At 46.7% G+C, this 21,058-nt stretch overlaps 1 protein-coding gene and 1 long non-coding RNA gene across 5 annotated transcripts in view; one reads left to right on the top strand and one right to left on the bottom strand.

Moving 5' to 3' along the window:
- The first annotated feature begins 1,644 nt into the window (after positions 1 to 1,644).
- On the top strand, positions 1,645 to 12,562 carry LOC108444340. The gene is made up of 4 exons (XR_005131496.1): positions 1,645 to 2,149; positions 7,686 to 7,950; positions 8,036 to 8,243; positions 12,427 to 12,562. It is a non-coding gene; the product is annotated as an uncharacterized LOC108444340 (long non-coding RNA).
- Positions 3,814 to 21,058, bottom strand: part of LOC108444339 (polyhomeotic homolog 3 (Drosophila)) — a 32,018-nt gene continuing 14,773 nt past the window's right edge. For 2 of the 4 annotated variants that reach the window (XM_037545123.1, XM_037545127.1), the window contains 9 exons: positions 16,930 to 17,141; positions 14,847 to 15,275; positions 14,161 to 14,302; positions 12,482 to 12,705; positions 8,024 to 8,180; positions 7,674 to 7,788; positions 6,967 to 7,105; positions 6,074 to 6,332; positions 3,814 to 5,438 (listed from right to left, as the gene is read on the bottom strand). In XM_037545123.1, the coding sequence (XP_037401020.1) occupies positions 5,284 to 5,438; positions 6,074 to 6,332; positions 6,967 to 7,105; positions 7,674 to 7,788; positions 8,024 to 8,180; positions 12,482 to 12,705; positions 14,161 to 14,302; positions 14,847 to 15,275; positions 16,930 to 17,141 (1,832 nt within the window). In that variant the 3' untranslated portion in view covers positions 3,814 to 5,283. The remainder of the gene's footprint in view (positions 5,439 to 6,073; positions 6,333 to 6,966; positions 7,106 to 7,673; positions 7,789 to 8,023; positions 8,181 to 12,481; positions 12,706 to 14,160; positions 14,303 to 14,846; positions 15,276 to 16,929; positions 17,142 to 21,058) is intronic. The other 2 variants (XM_037545125.1, XM_037545130.1) reach the window with 2 other exon arrangements.

Genomic DNA, 21,058 nt, shown 5'->3' on the forward strand with positions numbered 1-21,058 from the left:
CTGGAGTTCTCAGCACTGAGGTTTTATCCGTCCACTCAGGCTCTAGCAGGAACGTCTGTGTTTGTAAAGAAGGCGTTTGTGCTTCCTGTTTAGAGTCTAATGAGTGTGTTTGCTAAACACTGTTTGCTTTTTAAAATAGTAGATAGATAAGCAACATGGACTAGCGGCTCTTTTCAGTACTGTATGGTTATTTTGTAATTTAGTAGATAAGTGTCATCAAGTGTTCTGCATTCTGAACAAGGCCTTTATATTACTCCCTGCAACAGCATCGGGACGTGTGAGGGACAAGCCAAGCTGTAACTATGGTAACACCACCAGGTAGTGGGGCCTGTACTGTAACCATAGTAACAGTGTCAGGTACTGGGGCCCATTCCGTAACCATAGCAACAGTATCAGGTACTTAGGTTTGGGGGCGCTGTCAGTAAACATAGAAACAGTGATAGATGGCGGGGCGGGGGGGGTTTACATCTGTTCCGTAACCATAGCAACAGTATCAGGTACTTAGGTTTGGAGGCGCTGTCAGTAACCATAGAAACAGTGATAGATGGCGGCGGGGGCGGGGGGTGGAGACTAAAGTTGCTTCATAAACCATAAAAGGACCCACAGCCATATCAATCACAGCAGGTTACGAGGGGGGAAACCTGTTACCATCAAACAGTAGATATGGTGGGTCTCTCAGGAGGAGGGTGAAGCTGTAACCATAGCAACAATATCAGGTACCGGGGTGGGGGGCATCCAAAGCAACAGTATAAAGTTCTGGGGGGCCAAACCATCACCATTAAAACGTTGGGTCGGTTGCGTGATATCAGTGGAAGGGTCAAGCCGTAACCATAGCAACAACATCGGCACGTGTAACCATAGAAACATCCAGAGTTGGGGGGGTGGAGAATAGACTAAAGCTGGTTCATAAACCATAAATGGACCCACCAGCTTAGGTGGAGGTAACCTGTAACCATGAAACAGTAGATCATGTGGGTCTGTCAGGAGGAGGGTCAAGTCGTAACCACAGCAACAACATCACGCACCTGTACCCAACATCAGGACCTGGAGGGTGCAGGTGATGGACTAAAGCTGTGTGGTAAACCACAGATGGACCTGTACACGAATTTAATTCAAGTTCGGCTGAGACTTTCGGTACCAAACCAGATTATTAACCCGGTCCAGACTCCATGGCCAGAGAACGCGGTGATATATGATCTCCCTGCTGAAGAAAAGCACCACTGGAACCATCAGGAGGGAACCTGATTGTTTTACATTCTAATGGGAATTAGCTTACCATAAGAGACCACCAGTTCCCTGCAGGACACATTCAGACTCCATTAGGAGACCATCAAATGCACCTGGGATCAGAACACCTGGCTGATGAACCATTAGAGCCCTTTTCACTGTGATATCAACCCACCAGGAAAACACAGAACACCATTAGAGACTATTGGACAACACCAGGAACCAGCAGGGAGAGTTTCTCAGCCGTGAATTGACTCATACTGGAGATTTAAAGTCAGGCCAGTTCCTGCTTCACTCCAGGAGGAGCTGCCGAGTCCGAGAGCTGAGATTACAGAGATTACTTGAAGGAGGGCTCGCCTCCCCCTCCTCCACGCGGTCATATGGTACATACCGACTGAGGTCGGACGCGTCCATTATACGCGATAAGGGTTCTCGAACTCATAGCGGGAGTGTTTCGTGTTGTTTGGCCGCGAACACCACTCGGTTCTGTTAGTCCGTATCTCGTTCCGACGTTTTAACCTCATTTGTGCTCGATGTCAGGTCAAAGTATCTGTGAAATTGTGTGGAAATGACTTCGCGCCCCTGCGCATTCCAGTGTTGGTTCAGTCCGCGGTCGAGTCCACCGCACAGAGCGTGTGGGGGTGTTAAGAGTTCCAGCTCCGTTCCCAGGCCGACGCTGTTCCAGTCGGAGCCGCTTACACATTAACTCCAGCCCGCTTCCCGCTCCGCTCCGTCCCGCTGACACACCCCGGACAAGCGGCTCCGTCGACCGAGACTCGGTTTAGTCGTAACGGGGCCGGTTAAGGCGGTTTCTCCGGGGCTTCGCTGGCTGGCGGTGCGCGATGCCGACGCTGCGGGACAGCAGTGCGACCCACCCGGTGGAGAACCAGCACCAGGTCCGGGTGAAGGCCTACTACCGCGGGTGAGCTTATTCACCGATTTAAGCGCTTAAACCTAGAAAAACACCCTAAAAACAGACTTTACTGCGGTCTAATCACGCCGGTGGCTCGAGCCGTGGGTGTGGAGTTAGCTTAGCATAGGTCTGCTAACAGAACTTCAGAACTGCTCCGCTTTAGCCAAACACAGCCGGGAAGGGGAACCCCACCCGATTCCTCAGAATTCCTGCCTGATTAGAGGGTTCAGATGTAAACAGAGCGGGTTCTCTGTTCTAGATAAACTCACCGAAGACTGGGTATGAACACTCAAAGAGCCATTTGCATGCTTAAGTGGTTCTCTGCATGGTGAAATGGTTCTTCAGCTTGGTGGGGAATGGGTTGTACATGGTTCTATATAGCACCAAAAATGGTTCTGCTTCAGTACCATTTAGAAAAAGGTGCTGTATAGAACAACACACAACACGTTCTCCATCAGACTGAAGAACCATCTCTTTAAGAGTGAATAAATGGATGGGATGTAAATCAGATGACATCAGAAGGGAAAGAAGACTGGAGAGGAGAACTGTACCCTTTAACAGTGTTTACTTATTGCATTAAACTCTTTTCTTTTAAAAGGTTTTCCATGATATGGGCCCTTTAATGGAAGTTCCACTGATTTTTCAAAATTCCTGCGTAATTAACTGGTTAAGTTGTAAACAGAGTCATTCAGACTGGTCTGGTGTGAAATGCCCCGTTCTAGATAAACTGACCGAGTCAGAACCGTTCACAGTGGTGGTGATGGGAACCAGACGTCCCCCTCTAAAAGCTCCTCACAGTGGTGGTGATGGGAACCAGACGTCCCTCTAAAAGCTCCTACAGAAAGTTCCTACATGAACTGGTTCTGAATTCACTGCCTGATGACTGAGACGCTGTTTTATGAGAGTTTAGAGAACTTCAACTCCATTCATGGTGGAGGGAGACATGCAGGGCGCTGTGCGGCAAAATAGTCCCCAAAGAAAACTCATTATTCCAGATTTTCCACTGTTTTCCATCATCAACATTCCATATAAGCTCAGAAGAATCGTGTAGGTTCTCTGGAGGTTCTGGATGGTAAATAAAGTGTCTATATCTGTGTTGTAGTCATGGCGACGTCTGGTTCCCATCACCACCACTGTAAAGACGTCTGGACTGCCTTTAAGTAGAGCAGAACGCCGGTGCTGTCTCCAGACTTGTGGGTTAAGAGCTGTTTTATTGAGTATTTCCATCTGCGCTGCGTCTAGATTGCCTCTGGATATTTTTCTTGTGAGAACATGTTCTTCTGTGCGCAGCTTTCTCCGCACTGCAGCCCCGACTGAGCAATAAAATCAGAGTTTGTTCTTCTACCCCGTCCTGCTGATACACGACGCACTCAGATACGTTTTCCACACGTCTTAATACGTCGGTCAGTTTCAGTCTCCTTAAACTCAGAGTAAGGAACTCCACTCCAAACGTTCAGATCAGTATAAACTCCTGCTCTGTAGCCAAAACTGGACATTTTATTAGAAACACCTATCATATCGCTGCCCTTCTGGCCATTTTATCTGAAACACCTGCCATAATGATAGAATAGTTACTTTAAGAAATATATCACAATAAAAGTCGTGCAAACTGTCACTTTAAAGTTCCTCCATCAGCCAAAACTTAGACACAGTTAAATATTCCACAAACAAAATTTACCAATAAAAATCTTTTATTTTTGAAGCAAGGAAATGATGGTAAACGTGTCTGTAACCACCAGTGCAGCGACACCAGCGGTGCCTCACACAGACATGCTACTGCGTCCGGCTCGGGTTCCTTTAACCTCAGTCACTGGACTTAAACGGTCGGTCTATTAACGCTATTAACACGGAACATCAACTCAGACGTCACCGGCGATCACAAACGAAATGTTTATATTATTTATATACAAGCCTCACCTGGTGTCTGTGCAGAACCCGCAGGACCGAACAGACTGCGCTTATTCATGTATTTAAAATCAGAATCGCACTTTTTTTTGTGGATATCGTTCTAGAAGGTTCCACCCTCAGGAGACGCAGTGAGGCCAACCGAGTCTCCGTCCTCAGTTTGAGAGTCTGGACTTACATTCACACCACAGCTTTGAAGCCGCAGTTCAGCCGCACATCACGTTTACACAGCGTCGCCTCCTGTAACTTCAAATGTAGTCGAAAGGCCAAGATGCGTTTGGGGTCTTAACACGTTTCTTAGTTCTAGCACTGAAGCTAAGAGGCTAATGTAGACCGGTAAGACTAGACCAGGGCCGGGCGCTGTGACGATACATGTCGTCATGGTGATAAACGATGATAAATCCAGTCTGCTTCTCTGAACATACTGCTTACTGCCAGTGCCTGCAGACACTGACCAACTGCTTCTCATTATAAAGAGTAAAATTAGTCCCGTTTGACTGAATTTAGTACCAAGTACTGAACCAGATCCAGAGTGTCAGAGATACTGAACCAGATCCAGACTGTCAGAGGTGCTGAACCAGATCCAGACTGTCAGAGATACTGAACCAGATCCAGACGGCCAGAGATACCGAACCAGATCCAGAGTGTCAGAGATACCGAACCAGATCCAGACTGTCAGATATACTGAACCAGATCCAGACTGTCAGAGATGCTGAATCAGATCCAGACTGTCAGAGGTGCTGAACCAGATCCAGACTGTCAGAGATACTGAACCAGATCCAAACTGTCAGAGATACTGAACCAGATCCAAACTGTCAGAGATACTGAACCAGATCCAGACTGTCAGAGGTGCTGAACCAGATCCAGACTGTCAGAGGTGCTGAACCAGATCCAGACTGTCAGAGATGCTGAACCAGATCCAGACTGTCAGAGGTGCTGAACTTCAAACAGTCTGAGGCCTGTATGTAATGATTTATGTGTGCAGTTAGCGCCATGCTACTTGCTAACACAAGCAGATATTTCCTTGTTAAACTTCAGGCCCCACATGCATCTTGACGGTTGGACTACGTTTGGAATAAGGTGTAAAACAGGTTGTATAAATGTGATTAAAACCAAGTCGTTAGTTATTACTTGTCCATCAGTCCTGTTCAGCACAATGACTGGTCAGAGGAAGCCCAGCTCAGTGCTCAGGACGCCCCCTGCTGGCTCCTCTGGCCTGCTGAGGGAAGCTGCCGTGTTTAAGGCTGTTTGAGGGAGTTAATATGAGCGCAGATTTTCAGCGCTGGTCCGAGTTTGATGTTCATGGCGCTCATCAGATGCTCCTCGGTCAGCAGCAGCAGGGCCTGGCCATCGATCTCCTGCGAACGGAACTCAGCCACCATGTCCAGACATCCTGCAGGAGGTAAAAGAACTAATCGACAACGTGGTTTAAGGGTGGATGATTTTGTGGATGAGTGGATGAGATTAGCCCATCTAAGTGCTAATAAGGCCAACTGTATATACTCATTAGCCACTTTATTAGAAACACCCACCTTGTGCTTCCACTCACTGGCCACTTTATTAGAAACACCCACCTTGTGCTTCCACTCATTAGCCACTTTATTAGAAACACCCACCTTGTGCTTCCACTCACTGGCCACTTTATTAGAAACACCCACCTTGTGCTTCCACTCACTGGCCACTTTATTAGAAACACCCACCTTGTGCTTCCACTCACTGGCCACTTTATTAGAAACACCCACCTTGTGCTTCCACTCACTGGCCACTTTATTAGAAACACCCACCTTGTGCTTCCACTCACTGGCCACTTTATTAGAAACACCCACCTTGTGCTTCCACTCACTGGCCACTTTATTAGAAACACCCACCTTGTGCTTCCACTCACTGGCCACTTTATTAGAAACACCCACCTTGTGCTTCCTCTAACTGGCCTATGGGCATCATGATGACTCTAGAGCGCTATGTACAAATAGAGAAGGAGCCTGGGTGGCGCCCTCCTGTGGAGTGATTAACTGTGCCTGTAGTTACCTGGTAAGGAGCTGATGTAGGAGCAGACCTGATCCACGCTCCACAGTGCTGGAGAGCAGTCCAGCAGGCCGGTGGAGCTGCTGCAGTCCTCCCTCTCTCTCCCCTCCTGCTCTCGCTCTCTCTCCCTCTCTCTCTCCGCCTGCAGACGCAGCCTGGTGGTCATGGGGCCTGGAGGGTCTTCACACTCACAGTCATCCTCTCCGGCTCGGGAGGAGACAAACGCCTGCTGAGCGCCGTCTGGTCTGTAGGAGCCCTGCAGCTGAAACATCACGGACACTGATGACCACCAGTGATCCAGGATTACAGGACGGCTCTCTCCTTAACTGACATCACTGAAACACTTCAACTATGAAACGAGGCTCCGTGTCGCAGGGCTGGACGATCTGAGCGAATAAATCTAATCGCAATATCGATGTATTTTGTTCCTCGTCGTTCAGTGTAACGTGGCATTACTGTATGCGCTTTCTCTAATTCACAGTTATAAGTCTGACTCTTATTTTAAAGAAGGCAAAGTGCTTATTCTGGTGTGACACACAGTGACCCCAAACAGTGGACGCTGGACAAGCGCGTTTTTCTCTCACACTGATCTGCTAAACACGCCGTGACCTAAACTATAGAAATGCTGATTTACAGTGGATAAAATACCCAAATACCTTTGGGGCTGTAACTGCAATGAAAAACTACATGAAATTTTACTACGACGTAAATAAAGCATAGTTTGACTGTTTAATGTAATGTTTTATATATCAATATATTTTTCATATGAAATGAAATTAACTAAGTATATTTATTAGAAGAATGTACTGTATATGAAAGAAAGAAGAAGTGAGATATATATATATATATATATATATGAAAGAATATTTCTGAAAATAGCGAACACCAGCTACCACCTGTCTGAAGAAGTGTTCTCGGTGGGTGCGGCTGATGCGGCTTGGTGGTCTCCCCCTGCGCCCCATTGGCCTGTTGGGCCAGCGGGTCATCCTGTGGGCTCTCAGCACAGCGAGGCGCTTTGTAGAGCTGACGTTAAAGCTGGACAGACAGAGGAAGAAAGGACATCAGCTAGATTCAGCTTTCACAGTCTTTCCATAGCAGATACTGAATAATTCACAGTAGATACTGAATAATTCACAGTAGATACTGAATAATTCATAGCAGATACTGAATAATTCACAGTAGATACTGAATCATTCACAGTAGATACTGAATAATTCATAGCAGATACTGAATAATTCACAGTAGATACTGAATAATTCACAGTAGATACTGAATAATTCATATTGCTGTTGCCGGAACAAAACTCCAGAATGGGAATTTTACAGGAGAAGGAAAAACATACTTTACTTTGAAAAATATGTCAAAAACTGAAAAATGACAAAACTGGAGATACGAGGTTCTGCTCCGACAGCAACGATATGCTCCTAAAACAGGTTCCACGAAGGCTTTGGCGCAATAAAAGAACGCCTTTGCTTCTCTAAAGAACCGGGTCTGATAAAGAGAGCTGCGCATGTGAAGAACCTTTCAGAACTCTGTGATTCAGATTAGCTCTGCTTTCCTCTCTGGGCTGTGAGTCAGTGATGGTGTGGTGGGCTGGTTATACCTTCTGATGCAGGTGGTGGAGCAGAAGCGTTTGGAGCGCAGGAAGGTCCGCATGGACCCCCTCTTCCCACAGAACTCGCACTGCAGCAGATCTAACGGACTGACCGCTGACCTCTCTGAGAACACAGCACACACACCCCCCCTCAGAACCCACAGCCTGAGCACCCCTCTGACCATCACTCTCATCTGTCTCAAAACAACTGCACGGCTAAATCTTCACACACTGGCCTCAAACCACGTGGAGCTGAGTAATCTCTAATGGACTAAGTGCTAAAGGGGTAAAGTACTGCTTTAATGTCCACCTCTGTGGTCAAGCTAGCTGCCTAAATGTAGCTGCTGTGAATATCTGACCATCTTCAGCAGGTGTGTTGTCCATGTCCGAGTCTGAGGAGTTCTCGGGCTCCTCGGTGTCCGGCAGGAAGTCGAGGTGTTCCGCTCCATTCTCCGGCAGCTTTCGGTCCTCGGGCAGTTGGACCTGCTGCTGCTTCTCCGCAGCGGTTTGGCCCACCTGTGGAAGAAAGCGCACCTGTCACAGCGCACCTGACCAAGCGCACGGACACTGCAGGTGCAGGTAGGGAATGTGGGAACTCAAGGATGGGAGAAAACCTTCAAAAGGGAACTGTTTTTTCTGATAAACAATGTTCTGTTCCTAAATCTCTCATCAGCTGCAAAGACTGAGTTAGCTGTTCTCGGGGAGCAGAGTTAGCTGTTCTCGGGGAGCAGAGTTAGCTGTTCTCGGGGAGCAGAGTTAGCTGTTCTCGGGGAGCAGAGTTAGCTGTTCTCGGGGAGCAGAGTTAGCTGTTCTCGGGGAGCAGAGTTAGCTGTTCTCGGGGAGCAGAGTTAGCTGTTCTCGGAGAGCAGAGTTAGCTGTTCTCAGGGAGCAGAGTTAGCTGTTCTCAGGGAGCAGAGTTAGCTGTTCTCAGGGAGCAGAGTTAGCTGTTCTCGGGGAGCAGAGTTAGCTGTTCTCGGGGAGCAGAGTTAGCTGTTCTCAGGGACCGGAGTTAGCTGTTCTCAGGGACCGGAGTTAGCTGTTCTCAGAGAGCAGAGTTAGCTGTTCTCGGAGAGCAGAGTTAGCTGTTCTCAGGGACCGGAGTTAGCTGTTCTCAGGGAGCAGAGTTAGCTGTTCTCGGGGAGCAGAGTTAGTTGTTCTCGGGGAGCAGAGTTAGCTGTTCTCAGGGAGCAGAGTTAGCTGTTCTCGGGGAGCAGAGTTAGCTGTTCTCGGAGAGCAGAGTTAGCTGTTCTCGGGGAGCAGAGTTAGCTGTTCTCGGAGAGCAGAGTTAGCTGTTCTCGGGGAGCAGAGTTAGCTGTTCTCGGGGAGCAGAGTTAGCTGTTCTCGGGGAGCAGAGTTAGCTGTTCTCGGGGAGCAGAGTTAGCTGTTCTCGGGGACCGGAGTTAGCTGTTCTCAGGGACCGGAGTTAGCTGTTCTCAGGGAGCAGAGTTAGCTGTTCTCGGGGAGCAGAGTTAGCTGTTCTCGGGGAGCAGAGTTAGCTGTTCTCGGGGAGCAGAGTTAGCTGTTCTCGGGGAGCAGAGTTAGCTGTTCTCGGAGAGCAGAGTTAGCTGTTCTCGGAGAGCAGAGTTAGCTGTTCTCAGGGAGCAGAGTTAGCTGTTCTCAGGGAGCAGAGTTAGCTGTTCTCAGGGAGCAGAGTTAGCTGTTCTCGGGGAGCAGAGTTAGCTGTTCTCGGGGAGCAGAGTTAGCTGTTCTCGGGGAGCAGAGTTAGCTGTTCTCAGGGACCGGAGTTAGCTGTTCTCTGGGACCGGAGTTAGCTGTTCTCAGGGAGCAGAGTTAGCTGTTCTCGGGGAGCAGAGTTAGCTGTTCTCGGGGAGCAGAGTTAGCTGTTCTCGGAGAGCAGAGTTAGCTGTTCTCTGGGAGCAGAGTTAGCTGTTCTCGGAGAGCAGAGTTAGCTGTTCTCAGGGAGCAGAGTTAGCTGTTCTCAGGGAGCAGAGTTAGCTGTTCTCAGGGAGCAGAGTTAGCTGTTCTCGGGGAGCAGAGTTAGCTGTTCTCGGGGAGCAGAGTTAGCTGTTCTCGGAGAGCAGAGTTAGCTGTTCTCAGGGAGCAGAGTTAGCTGTTCTCAGGGAGCAGAGTTAGCTGTTCTCAGGGAGCAGAGTTAGCTGTTCTCAGGGAGCAGAGTTAGCTGTTCTCGGGGAGCAGAGTTAGCTGTTCTCGGGGAGCAGAGTTAGCTGTTCTCGGGGAGCAGAGTTAGCTGTTCTCAGGGACCGGAGTTAGCTGTTCTCAGGGACCGGAGTTAGCTGTTCTCAGGGAGCAGAGTTAGCTGTTCTCGGGGAGCAGAGTTAGCTGTTCTCGGGGAGCAGAGTTAGCTGTTCTCAGGGAGCAGAGTTAGCTGTTCTCGGGGAGCAGAGTTAGCTGTTCTCGGAGAGCAGAGTTAGCTGTTCTCGGAGAGCAGAGTTAGCTGTTCTCAGGGAGCAGAGTTAGCTGTTCTCGGGGAGCAGAGTTAGCTGTTCTCAGGGAGCAGAGTTAGCTGTTCTCAGGGAGCAGAGTTAGCTGTTCTCAGGGAGCAGAGTTAGCTGTTCTAGGGGAGCAGAGTTAGCTGTTCTCGGGGAGCAGAGTTAGCTGTTCTCGGGGAGCAGAGTTAGCTGTTCTCGGGGAGCAGAGTTAGCTGTTCTCGGAGAGCAGAGTTAGCTGTTCTCGGAGAGCAGAGTTAGCTGTTCTCAGGGAGCAGAGTTAGCTGTTCTCGGGGAGCAGAGTTAGCTGTTCTCGGGGAGCAGAGTTAGCTGTTCTCGGAGAGCAGAGTTAGCTGTTCTCAGGGAGCAGAGTTAGCTGTTCTCGGGGAGCAGAGTTAGCTGTTCTCGGGGAGCAGAGTTAGCTGTTCTCAGAGAGCAGAGTTAGCTGTTCTCGGGGAGCAGAGTTAGCTGTTCTCGGAGAGCAGAGTTAGCTGTTCTCGGGGAGCAGAGTTAGCTGTTCTCGGGGAGCAGAGTTAGCTGTTCTCGGGGAGCAGAGTTAGCTGTTCTCGGGGAGCAGAGTTAGCTGTTCTCGGGGAGCAGAGTTAGCTGTTCTCGGGGAGCAGAGTTAGCTGTTCTCAGGGAGCAGAGTTAGCTGTTCTCGGGGAGCAGAGTTAGCTGTTCTCAGGGAGCAGAGTTAGCTGTTCTCAGGGAGCAGAGTTAGCTGTTCTCGGGGAGCAGAGTTAGCTGTTCTCGGGGAGCAGAGTTAGCTGTTCTCGGAGAGCAGAGTTAGCTGTTCTCGGAGAGCAGAGTTAGCTGTTCTCAGGGAGCAGAGTTAGCTGTTCTCAGGGAGCAGAGTTAGCTGTTCTCAGGGAGCAGAGTTAGCTGTTCTCGGGGAGCAGAGTTAGCTGTTCTCGGGGAGCAGAGTTAGCTGTTCTCAGGGACCGGAGTTAGCTGTTCTCAGGGACCGGAGTTAGCTGTTCTCAGGGAGCAGAGTTAGCTGTTCTCAGGGAGCAGAGTTAGCTGTTCTCAGGGAGCAGAGTTAGCTGTTCTCAGGGAGCAGAGTTAGCTGTTCTCAGGGAGCAGAGTTAGCTGTTCTCAGGGAGCAGAGTTAGCTGTTCTCGGAGAGCAGAGTTAGCTGTTCTCAGAGAGCAGAGTTAGCTGTTCTCAGAGAGCAGAGTTAGCTGTTCTCAGAGAGCAGAGTTAGCTGTTCTCGGGGAGCAGAGTTAGCTGTTCTCGGGGAGCAGAGTTAGCTGTTCTCGGGGAGCAGAGTTAGCTGTTCTCAGAGAGCAGAGTTAGCTGTTCTCAGAGAGCAGAGTTAGCTGTTCTCGGGGAGCAGAGTTAGCTGTTCTCGGGGAGCAGAGTTAGCTGTTCTCGGGGAGCAGAGTTAGCTGTTCTCGGGGAGCAGAGTTAGCTGTTCTCGGGGAGCAGAGTTAGCTGTTCTCGGGGAGCAGAGTTAGCTGTTCTCAGGGAGCAGAGTTAGCTGTTCTCAGGGAGCAGAGTTAGCTGTTCTCGGGGAGCAGAGTTAGCTGTTCTCGGAGAGCAGAGTTAGCTGTTCTCAGAGAGCAGAGTTAGCTGTTCTCGGGGAGCGGAGTTAGCTGTTCTCGGGGAGCAGAGTTAGTTGTTCTCGGGGAGCAGAGTTAGCTGTTCTCTGAGAGCAGAGTTAGCTGTTCTCGGGGAGCAGAGTTAGCTGTTCTCGGGGAGCAGAGTTAGCTGTTCTCGGGGAGCAGAGTTAGCTGTTCTCGGGGAGCAGAGTTAGCTGTTCTCAGTGAGCAGAGTTAGCTGTTCTCAGAGAGCAGAGTTAGCTGTTCTCAGAGAGCAGAGTTAGCTGTTCTCAGAGAGCAGAGTTAGCTGTTCTCAGAGAGCAGAGTTAGCTGTTCTCGGGGAGCAGAGTTAGCTGTTCTCGGGGAGCAGAGTTAGCTGTTCTCGGGAGCAGAGTTAGCTGTTCTCAGGGAGCAGAGTTAGCTGTTCTCGGGGAGCAGAGTTAGCTGTTCTCGGGGAGCAGAGTTAGCTGTTCTCAGGGAGCAGAGTTAGCTGTTCTCAGGGAGCAGAGTTAGCTGTTCTCGGGGAGCAGAGTTAGCTGTTCTCGGGGAGCAGAGTTAGCTGTTCTCGGGGAGCAGAGTTAGCTGTTCTCAGGGAGCAGAGTTAGCTGTTCTCAGGGAGCAGAGTTAGCTGTTATCAGGGAGCAGAGTTAGCTGTTCTCGGAGAGCAGAGTTAGCTAACATCAGCTATTTCCAGTTAAAAGTCTTAGCAGTACTTATTTTCGGTTAGCTTGATTAGCCAGTGTTAGCTTTTTAGCACTGAAAATAGCTAACGCTAACATTCTCTCTGTCTCTCGCTCTCTCTCTCTCTCTCAGAGGGAAAGGACTGCTAGCACTCCAGACTAGCTATGGTGCCTCCTGGTGGACATACCGGGAATGGCGCCAGCCCCTCTGTGATGACGAAGCCCTCTATGAGGTGTGTGAGGATGTGTGGTCTAACGCCGGCCTGCGGGGGCCGCTGGCTGGCTGAGGTGGGGCTGCTCCTGGAACTTCTTACCGCGGGCCAGAGGGAGGGAGGAGGGGGGGTGGACACTGCATCTTCTGCTGACCGGATCACGGATCTGCTGGACTGTAAACAGGACGACTCCAACGGGCCTGTTAATGACAGGAGAGGTCAGCCGAGAGTTTAAGGATGGACATAATATTCATATGATCCACACAGTCGCTCTGACAGACTGTAATACACTACAGGAAGCGTAGGGGGCGATACGGCTTCTACTGTTTCATTTAAAAAGCTCTATAATGTTCATATGATCCACACAGTCGCTCTGACAGACTGTAATACACTACAGGAAGCGTAGGGGGCGATACGGCTTCTACTGTTTCATTTAAAAAGCTCTATAATGTTCATATGATCCACACAGTCGCTCTGACAGACTGTAATACACTACAGGAAGCGTAGGGGGCGATACGGCTTCTACTGTTTCATTTAAAAAGCTCTATAATGTTCATATGATCCACACAGTCGCTCTGACAGACTGTAATACACTACAGGAAGCGTAGGGGGCGATACGGCTTCTACTGTTTCATTTAAAAAGCTCTATAATGTTCATATGATCCACACAGTCGCTCTGACAGACTGTAATACACTACAGGAAGCGTAGGGGGCGATACGGCTTCTACTGTTTCATTTAAAAAGCTCTATAATGTTCATATGATCCACACAGTCACTCTGACAGACTGTAATACACTACAGGAAGCGTAGGGGGCGATACGGCTTCTACTGTTTCATTTAAAAAGCTCTATAATGATCATATGATCCACACAGTCGCTCTGACAGACTGTAATACACTACAGGAAGCGTAGGGGGCGATACGGCTTCTGCTGTTTCATTTAAAAAGCTCTATAATGTTCATATGATCCACACAGTCGCTCTGACAGACTGTAATACACTACAGGAAGCGTAGGGGGCGATACGGCTTCTACTGTTTCATTTAAAAAGCTCTATAATGTTCATATGATCCACACAGTCACTCTGACAGACTGTAATACACTACAGGAAGCGTAGGGGGCGATACGGCTTCTACTGTTTCATTTAAAAAGCTCTATAATGTTCATATGATCCACACAGTCACTCTGACAGACTGTAATACACTACAGGAAGCGTAGGGGGCGATACGGCTTCTACTGTTTCATTTAAAAAGCTCTATAACGTTCATATGATCCACACAGTCGCTCTGACAGACTGTAATACACTACAGGAAGCGTAGGGGGCGATACGGCTTCTACTGTTTCATTTAAAAAGCTCTATAATGTTCATATGATCCACACAGTCACTCTGACAGACTGTAATACACTACAGGAAGCGTAGGGGGCGATACGGCTTCTACTGTTTCATTTAAAAAGCTCTATAATGTTCATATGATCCACACAGTCGCTCTGACAGACTGTAATACACTACAGGAAGCGTAGGGGGCGATACGGCTTCTACTGTTTCATTTAAAAAGCTCTATAATGTTCATATGATCCACACAGTCGCTCTGACAGACTGTAATACACTACAGGAAGCGTAGGGGGCGATATGGTTTGTCTCTGTTCTATGAGAGGCACCTGTACGTGGTTCCGGCTGTGTAGTGTCTCTGCAGGAGTTCTGTGGGTTCTTTGTGGGGGTCAGTGCTGGAGGGGTGGGGGTCCTGCTCCTGTCTGGACATTTCTCTCCCTCTCTCCCCATTTCCACTCCAGCTCCATCCTCCTAAACATTAAGAAAATCAAAATTTCCCCTTTTATCCGAAATGCAGTTGAGCTGAAGCTCTCGGTCTAATGTACACACAAAAATGATGGTTCTTCAAAGGTTCTTTAGTAAAGGGAACAAAGAAGGTCCTTCAGACTTCAGTTTCAGAATGAATGTATATTTGAAAAAACAATGAAGCTGGCAAGATAAAATAATAAGAATATTGTGTCTGTGCTGTTGTTGTTCAAACACAGGTACGTTTATAAATCCCTTTTTTGTTTATTATTTGCATTTTACTCGCTGTCCTGATGTTTTTTGGAGCTGTGTTTGTATCTTTGTTGCTGTGCTTGTGAGTGAATGGCTACAGTCGCTGAAACGAGAGGAACATTAGACACAAGATTTATCATCTCTATGATAAATCCCTCAGAATCCCTAAGCGCCAGTTCAGTGTGGTGATGACCAGCCGAAGTGGGATTACTTAATGTTCCCCACTCTGCGCCCCCTTCAGGCCTGAATTTTGTCTCTTATTGAACCTCTTTAAGAAAGAAAAAGAGTTCAGACTCACTGATGTTTTGTCCGCATTTGTGTTGGGCTGCACCTTCAGGTCCACGGCAGTGGTCTGTGGAGGTGGAAGGTTCTGGAAGGGCAGCTGGGCCAGAGCCTCGGCCACGGGCAGCTCATCCTCCGACAGCAGCATGTGGTCAGACCGGACGGCCAGCGCATGGATGGAGCGAAGGGACAATCTCTGTACAGAAGCTGAAGAAGGGGTGGCAGGCAGCCTGGGCAATGCCAGGGTCAGTGGGGGTGGAGGAGGGGGACAACTGAGGGGCTGAGCCTGGCAGAGGGGGTCCACCACTGGAGCCAGGTGAAGTGGAGGAGGGTCTGGAAGAACTGGACTGGCTGATGGAACTGTAGAAGTGGATGCCACTACAGCGTGCTGCTGTGCTGAGCTCTGACTGGCCGGTTGGTCTGAGGAGGCGGGGCATGAAACTACCTTTTTTCATAAAAACAAGGAAAGTCAACAGACATTCAGGAATTGTTCTATATTTTGTTATCGTTTTATTTTGAAATGTTCAACTGTATCCAAACACCTGTTTTTCCAACATTTCGTCTGAAATAAAGGATATTCAAAGAGAGCTCTATCACTCCAGCTCATCCCAAAGGAGTTTAGTGAAGTTTTATTACTCCAACTCATCCCGAACCTCTCCATCACTCCATCACTCTGACTCATGCCAAATGTATTCCATGGAGCTTCCTCACTCTGACTCATCCCAAACATATTCCATGGAGCTTCATCACTCCAAATCATCCCAAATGTATTCCATGGAGCTCCATCACTCAGACTCATCCCAAACATATTCCATGGAGCTTCACCATTCCAACTCTTGCCAAAGGTGTTCAATGGAGTTTCACCACTCCAACTCATCCCAAATATATTCCAAGGAGCTTCACCACTGCAGCACACCCAAAAAGTGTTCAATGCAGCTTCATATCTTCAGCTCTTCCCAACCTACTCAGTGAAACTTCATTGCTCCCAACTCATCCCAAAATTCTTGAGTGGAGCTTCATCACTCCAACTTGTCTAAAAGCTGTTTATGGTGAGCTTGATCACTCAAGACATACCAATCAAGGTCAGTGGAGTTTCATCATTCCAACTCATCCCAAAGTTGTTCAATTGAGCTTCATCAATCCAGCTCATCCCAAAGCTGTTCAACTGAGTTTTATCATTCCAAAGTATCCCAGAGTTGTTCAATGGAGCTTCATCAATCCAACATGTCTCAAAAGTTTTTAGTGGAGCTTGATCACTCCAACTCATCCCGAAGGTGTTTATTGGAGCTTCATCACACCATCTTATCCCAAAAGTTTTTAGTGGAGCTTGATCACTCAAACTCATCCCCAAGGTGTTTAGTCATTCAAAAGACATTGGGTGGAACTTTGTTTTTTCAACTCATCCCAAACTAGTCCAATGAAACTTTATCACTCCAACCCATCTCAGATGCTTTCATTAGATTCCACTCCAACATATTCAAATAGTGGGGCTCTCTAGCTGACGTTCCACCATGTACACAGTGATCTTAAACTTGTATGCAGCTTCTGCAGAGCATTTAATTCTGCTGCCAGTGCTTTTCTTCTGTACGTGCACAACTGAACGTCTGTGTCTGCAGTGGGTGTCCACTAATCCACTAATTAGTGGCAGTGGTCAAATCTCAATCTGTAGATTGAGTTCTTTGAACTTCAAGACCAGCTCTTCTCTGTTCTGGAGCCAAAGTGGTAGAACGAACTTCCACAGTCTGTCCGAACAGTGACTATCTCAGGGTCTTCAAACTGAAGAGCTTCTCTTTTTACATCAATTAAGTGAGTTAAGATCACTGAGTTAAGTACTTACGCTGTGTCTCACTCTGTATCTTTCTAGCTCTCAGCTCTGGCTTTTGTTTTCTGGCAGTGTTTGAGCTGAAGGGCAGTTTGTCTGTTCTAGCTAGTACACTTTTCTCCGAGTGGACAGAAAAGCACCTTTGTAAGTCGCTCTGGATAACAGCATCTGCTAAACCTTGTAAAAGTAATATGTGAGTATTTTTAATCCTATAACATATATAATCTTACATTGCATTGCCAATTAAAACGATTCTGATTTTGGTTCTTATTTTCACCTCACAGTGCTGTGATAGGACGGTGGCGGGGGTGGGCGTGGTCCCGGTCAGCAGGGACAGTGGAGGATGGCTGCTGTCCTGATCTGTAACCCGGAGAGCAATGGGCTGAACCTGCCTTTGAGCCACACTACTCTGCAGGATGAACTGTGGGGGCACCCCCTTCAGGCTGGTGGGACAGTGCAGCTGGTGCCGCATCAGAGCCGGAGATAATGCTGCAGGGATAGAGAGGGAGGGAGGGGGAGGGAGGGAGAGGGAGGGAGGGAGGATCCATGCTTTAGAATCACTGGTCAAGAAAAGACACATGACAATTTTATTACAATATATTTTTCCACATTATTCAATGCTGATGATAAATGCTCCAACAGACTAAAATATGAGATATTAATCCATAAATTATTTCAAACTCTCCTATACACTAGAATAGGAGATATTAGTCCATCAACAACCTCAATAAACACTCCTATACACTAGAATAGGAGATTTTAGTCCATAATAACCTCAATAAACACTCCTATACACTAGAATAGGAGATATTAGTCCATAATAACCTCAATAAACACTCCTATACACTAGAATAGGAGATATTAGTCCATAATAACCTCAATAAACACTCCTATACACTAGAATAGGAGATATTAGTCCATAATAACCTCAATAAACACTCCTATACACTAGAATAGGAGATATTAGTCCATAATAACCTCAATAAACACTGCTATACACTAGAATAGGAGATATTAGTCCATAATAACCTCAATAAACACTCCTATACACTAGAATAGGACATATTAGTCCATAATAACCTCAATAAACACTCCTATACACAAGAATAGGAGATATTAGTCCATAATAACCTCAATAAACACTGCTATGCACTAGAATAGGAGATATCAGTCCATAATACCCTCAATAAACACTCCTATATACTAGAATAGGAGATATTAGTCCATAATAACCTCAATAAACACTCCTATACACTAGAATAGGAGATATTAGTCCATAATAACCTCAATAAACACTCCTATACACTAGAATAGGAGATATTAGTCCATAAACACCCTCAATAAACACTCCTATACACTAGAATAGGAGATATTAGTCCATAATAACCTCAATAAACACTCCTATACACTAGAATAGGAGATATTAGTCCATAATAACCTCAATAAACACTCCTATACACTAGAATAGGAGATATTAGTCCATAATAACCTCAATAAACACTCCTATACACTAGAATAGGAGATATTAGTCCATCAACAACACCAATAAACACTCCTATACACTAGAATAGGAGATATTAGTCCATAATAACCTCAATAAACACTCCTGTACACTAGAATAGGAGATATTAGTCCATAATAACCTCAATAAACACTCCTATACACTAGAATAGGAGATATTAGTCCATAATAACCTCAATAAACACTCAATAAACTGTCTTGCTGCTGTTGCTGGTGGTGTGCTGATTGCTAGCTCTCTTTAATTTACTTCAATTTCTACATTTACCCCTGTTTTCTTCCTCTTTCACCCTTCATACTTACTAATCCACCTTTAGCCTGCCTCCACTTTGCTCTACCCACCTATTAATCCACTCTTAGCTCACTTTTACAGACTTCTTCCACAGGTTTGCTGGATTAGCTGTTTGCTGCTGCTGTTTGGTTTGTGTTAGTTTCTAATTTCAACTGAAACAAGGTGAGTGCTTTTTTGTCATGGCTACTGCTGGGTTTTTCTCTTGTTCAGAGTGTGGCATGTTTAGTTTAGACCCCTTCTCCACCGATAGTCATAATGATAGTGGTGTTTGTTCAAAGTGCAAGCTAGTTAACTGCCTGGTAGAGAAGGTGGACAAGTTAGAGCTGCGTATCCGGGGTTTAATAAGGGATAGACAGCAAGGGTCACTGTTAGCAGCCCCGGGTACACCAGGGAGAGCTAGTACCCCCTCGACTCCGGCCTTAGAGCCCCCACAGCAGGGCGAATGGGTAACGTCTCGGCGGCATAGTCGAAAGGCTAAGGCTAATGCTACTGCAAAGGCCACAGCCAGCCCACCTGTACACCATGCTCCCCCAGTTCACGTGTCAAACAGGTTTGCCCCGCTCAGTGAAGCACCCGCTGAGGAGCCTGTTAAAGGTACTCTGGTGATAGGAGATTCTATCGTCCGGCACGTGAAATTAGCTACTCCTTTAGGGGCACCAGCGGCTAGAGTTATCTGCTTACCGGGAGCCAGAGCACCGGACATTAGTGGCAACCTTAGGCTGTTAGCAAATAGGAGATATTCGAGGGTAGTTATTCATGTAGGGGCCAATGATATTCGTCTGCGGCAGTCTGAAGTAACTAAGGCTAATATTAAAGAGGTGGTTAAACAGGCCCAGACGCTGTCCGAAGAGGTAATCTGTTCTGGCCCCATCCCAATGAGGCGTGGCGATGAAGCTTACAGCAGGCTTTCTTCGCTGAACCGCTGGATGTCCAAGTGGTGTACGGACAATCATGTGGGCTTTATAGACAACTGGCTAATGTTTGAGGGCAAGCCTGGTCTTTTAGGTAGGGATGGTGTCCACCCCACGCGGGATGGTGCTGCCTTACTTTCGTGCAGCATAGCACATAGTCTCTTAGTTAGTCGGCAGAGTAGCAGTAGCCTTAGAAGCTGCTGACAAACCGGAGCCGGGACCAGGCCGCAGACAGAGAGGCTTAACCGACCGTCTGTGAGCTGCAAAGAGACGTTACCTAGATACCAATGTATTCAGACTGTGTCTGTCCCCCGAGTCAAACATAAATGTCAAAAAACTCAAACAGTAAATCTAAATAACCTAACGTATATTAAACAATCATATCCAGACTGTAGCACTAGCACTTCAAAACTAAAGATTGGTTTACTTAACATAAGATCTCTAAATTCAAAAGCAGTAATAGTGAATGAAATCATAACTGATCAGAAATTTGATGTGTTGTGCCTCACTGAAACCTGGATTAGACCCGATGAATATTTAGCATTAAACGAAGCCACCCCTGCAGGCTATAATTATATACACAACCCCAGATCGTCCGGTAGAGGAGGCGGGGTCTGCATAATTTTTAGAAATTCCCTAGCTGTCAATCAGAAACACTATGATAATTTCACTTCTTTTGAGCTTCTTTACATCAATATAATTAATCCAATTACAAAACAGAATGCATTTTCTTTAATTAATATTTACAGACCACCAGGACCCTATGTAGAATTTTTAAAAGAATTTAGTGATTTCGCTGCAGATTTAGCAGTTTGTAGTGATAAAGTAATTATAGTAGGAGACTTCAACATTCATTTTGAAAAAGTTGATGACTCATTAAAAAAGGCTTTTGCATCAATTCTAGACTCAGTTGGTATTGCTCAAAATGTAACAGGACCTACGCATTACTGTAATCATACTCTGGATCTGGTTTTGACCCTGGGTGTTAGCATAGATAACCTAGATATTCTTTCTCAAACCTCAGTAATCTCAGATCATTATCTTATTTCTTTTAAACTTCATCTTAGTCATAATATACGTACATCCCCCAGCTACTCTATGAAACGTTCAATAACGCCCTTTACCGCTCAACAATTTACTGATAACCTTCCTGATTTATCAACCATAGTGTACTCTCCAGGTAACCCAGCAGAACTAGACAAACTAACTGATTGTTTAGAAAATACCTTCCGGTCTACTTTAGATGGTGTAGCACCACTTAAACACAAAAAAGAGAGACAGAAAAAACTTGCGCTGTGGTATAACGACCAAACTCGTACTTTAAAGCAATTAGTACGAAATTTTGAGCGAAAATGGCGATCAACCAAACTGGAAGTATTCCACTCTGCTTGGAAAGACAGTATTGTTGAATATAGAAGAGAAATTAATAAAGCCCGCTCAGAGTATCTGGCCTCTCAGATCGAGATTAATAAAAACAACCCTAGAGTTCTCTTTAGTGTTATTTCTAAACTGACTAAAAATCAGGCAGGTACTGATCCTCAGATTCCAGCAATCCACACTAGCAATGCTTTTATGGACTATTTTGATAATAAAATCGAAAATATTCGGGACAAAGTTCAACAGATAAATAGCACATCTTGTCTGTCATCTGGTGTGGCTGATATAGAACAAAATCCAGCTACCGA

This window comes from Pygocentrus nattereri, chromosome 2, assembly GCF_015220715.1.
Source record: "Pygocentrus nattereri isolate fPygNat1 chromosome 2, fPygNat1.pri, whole genome shotgun sequence".
NCBI classification, from domain to species: Eukaryota; Metazoa; Chordata; class Actinopteri; order Characiformes; family Serrasalmidae; genus Pygocentrus; species Pygocentrus nattereri.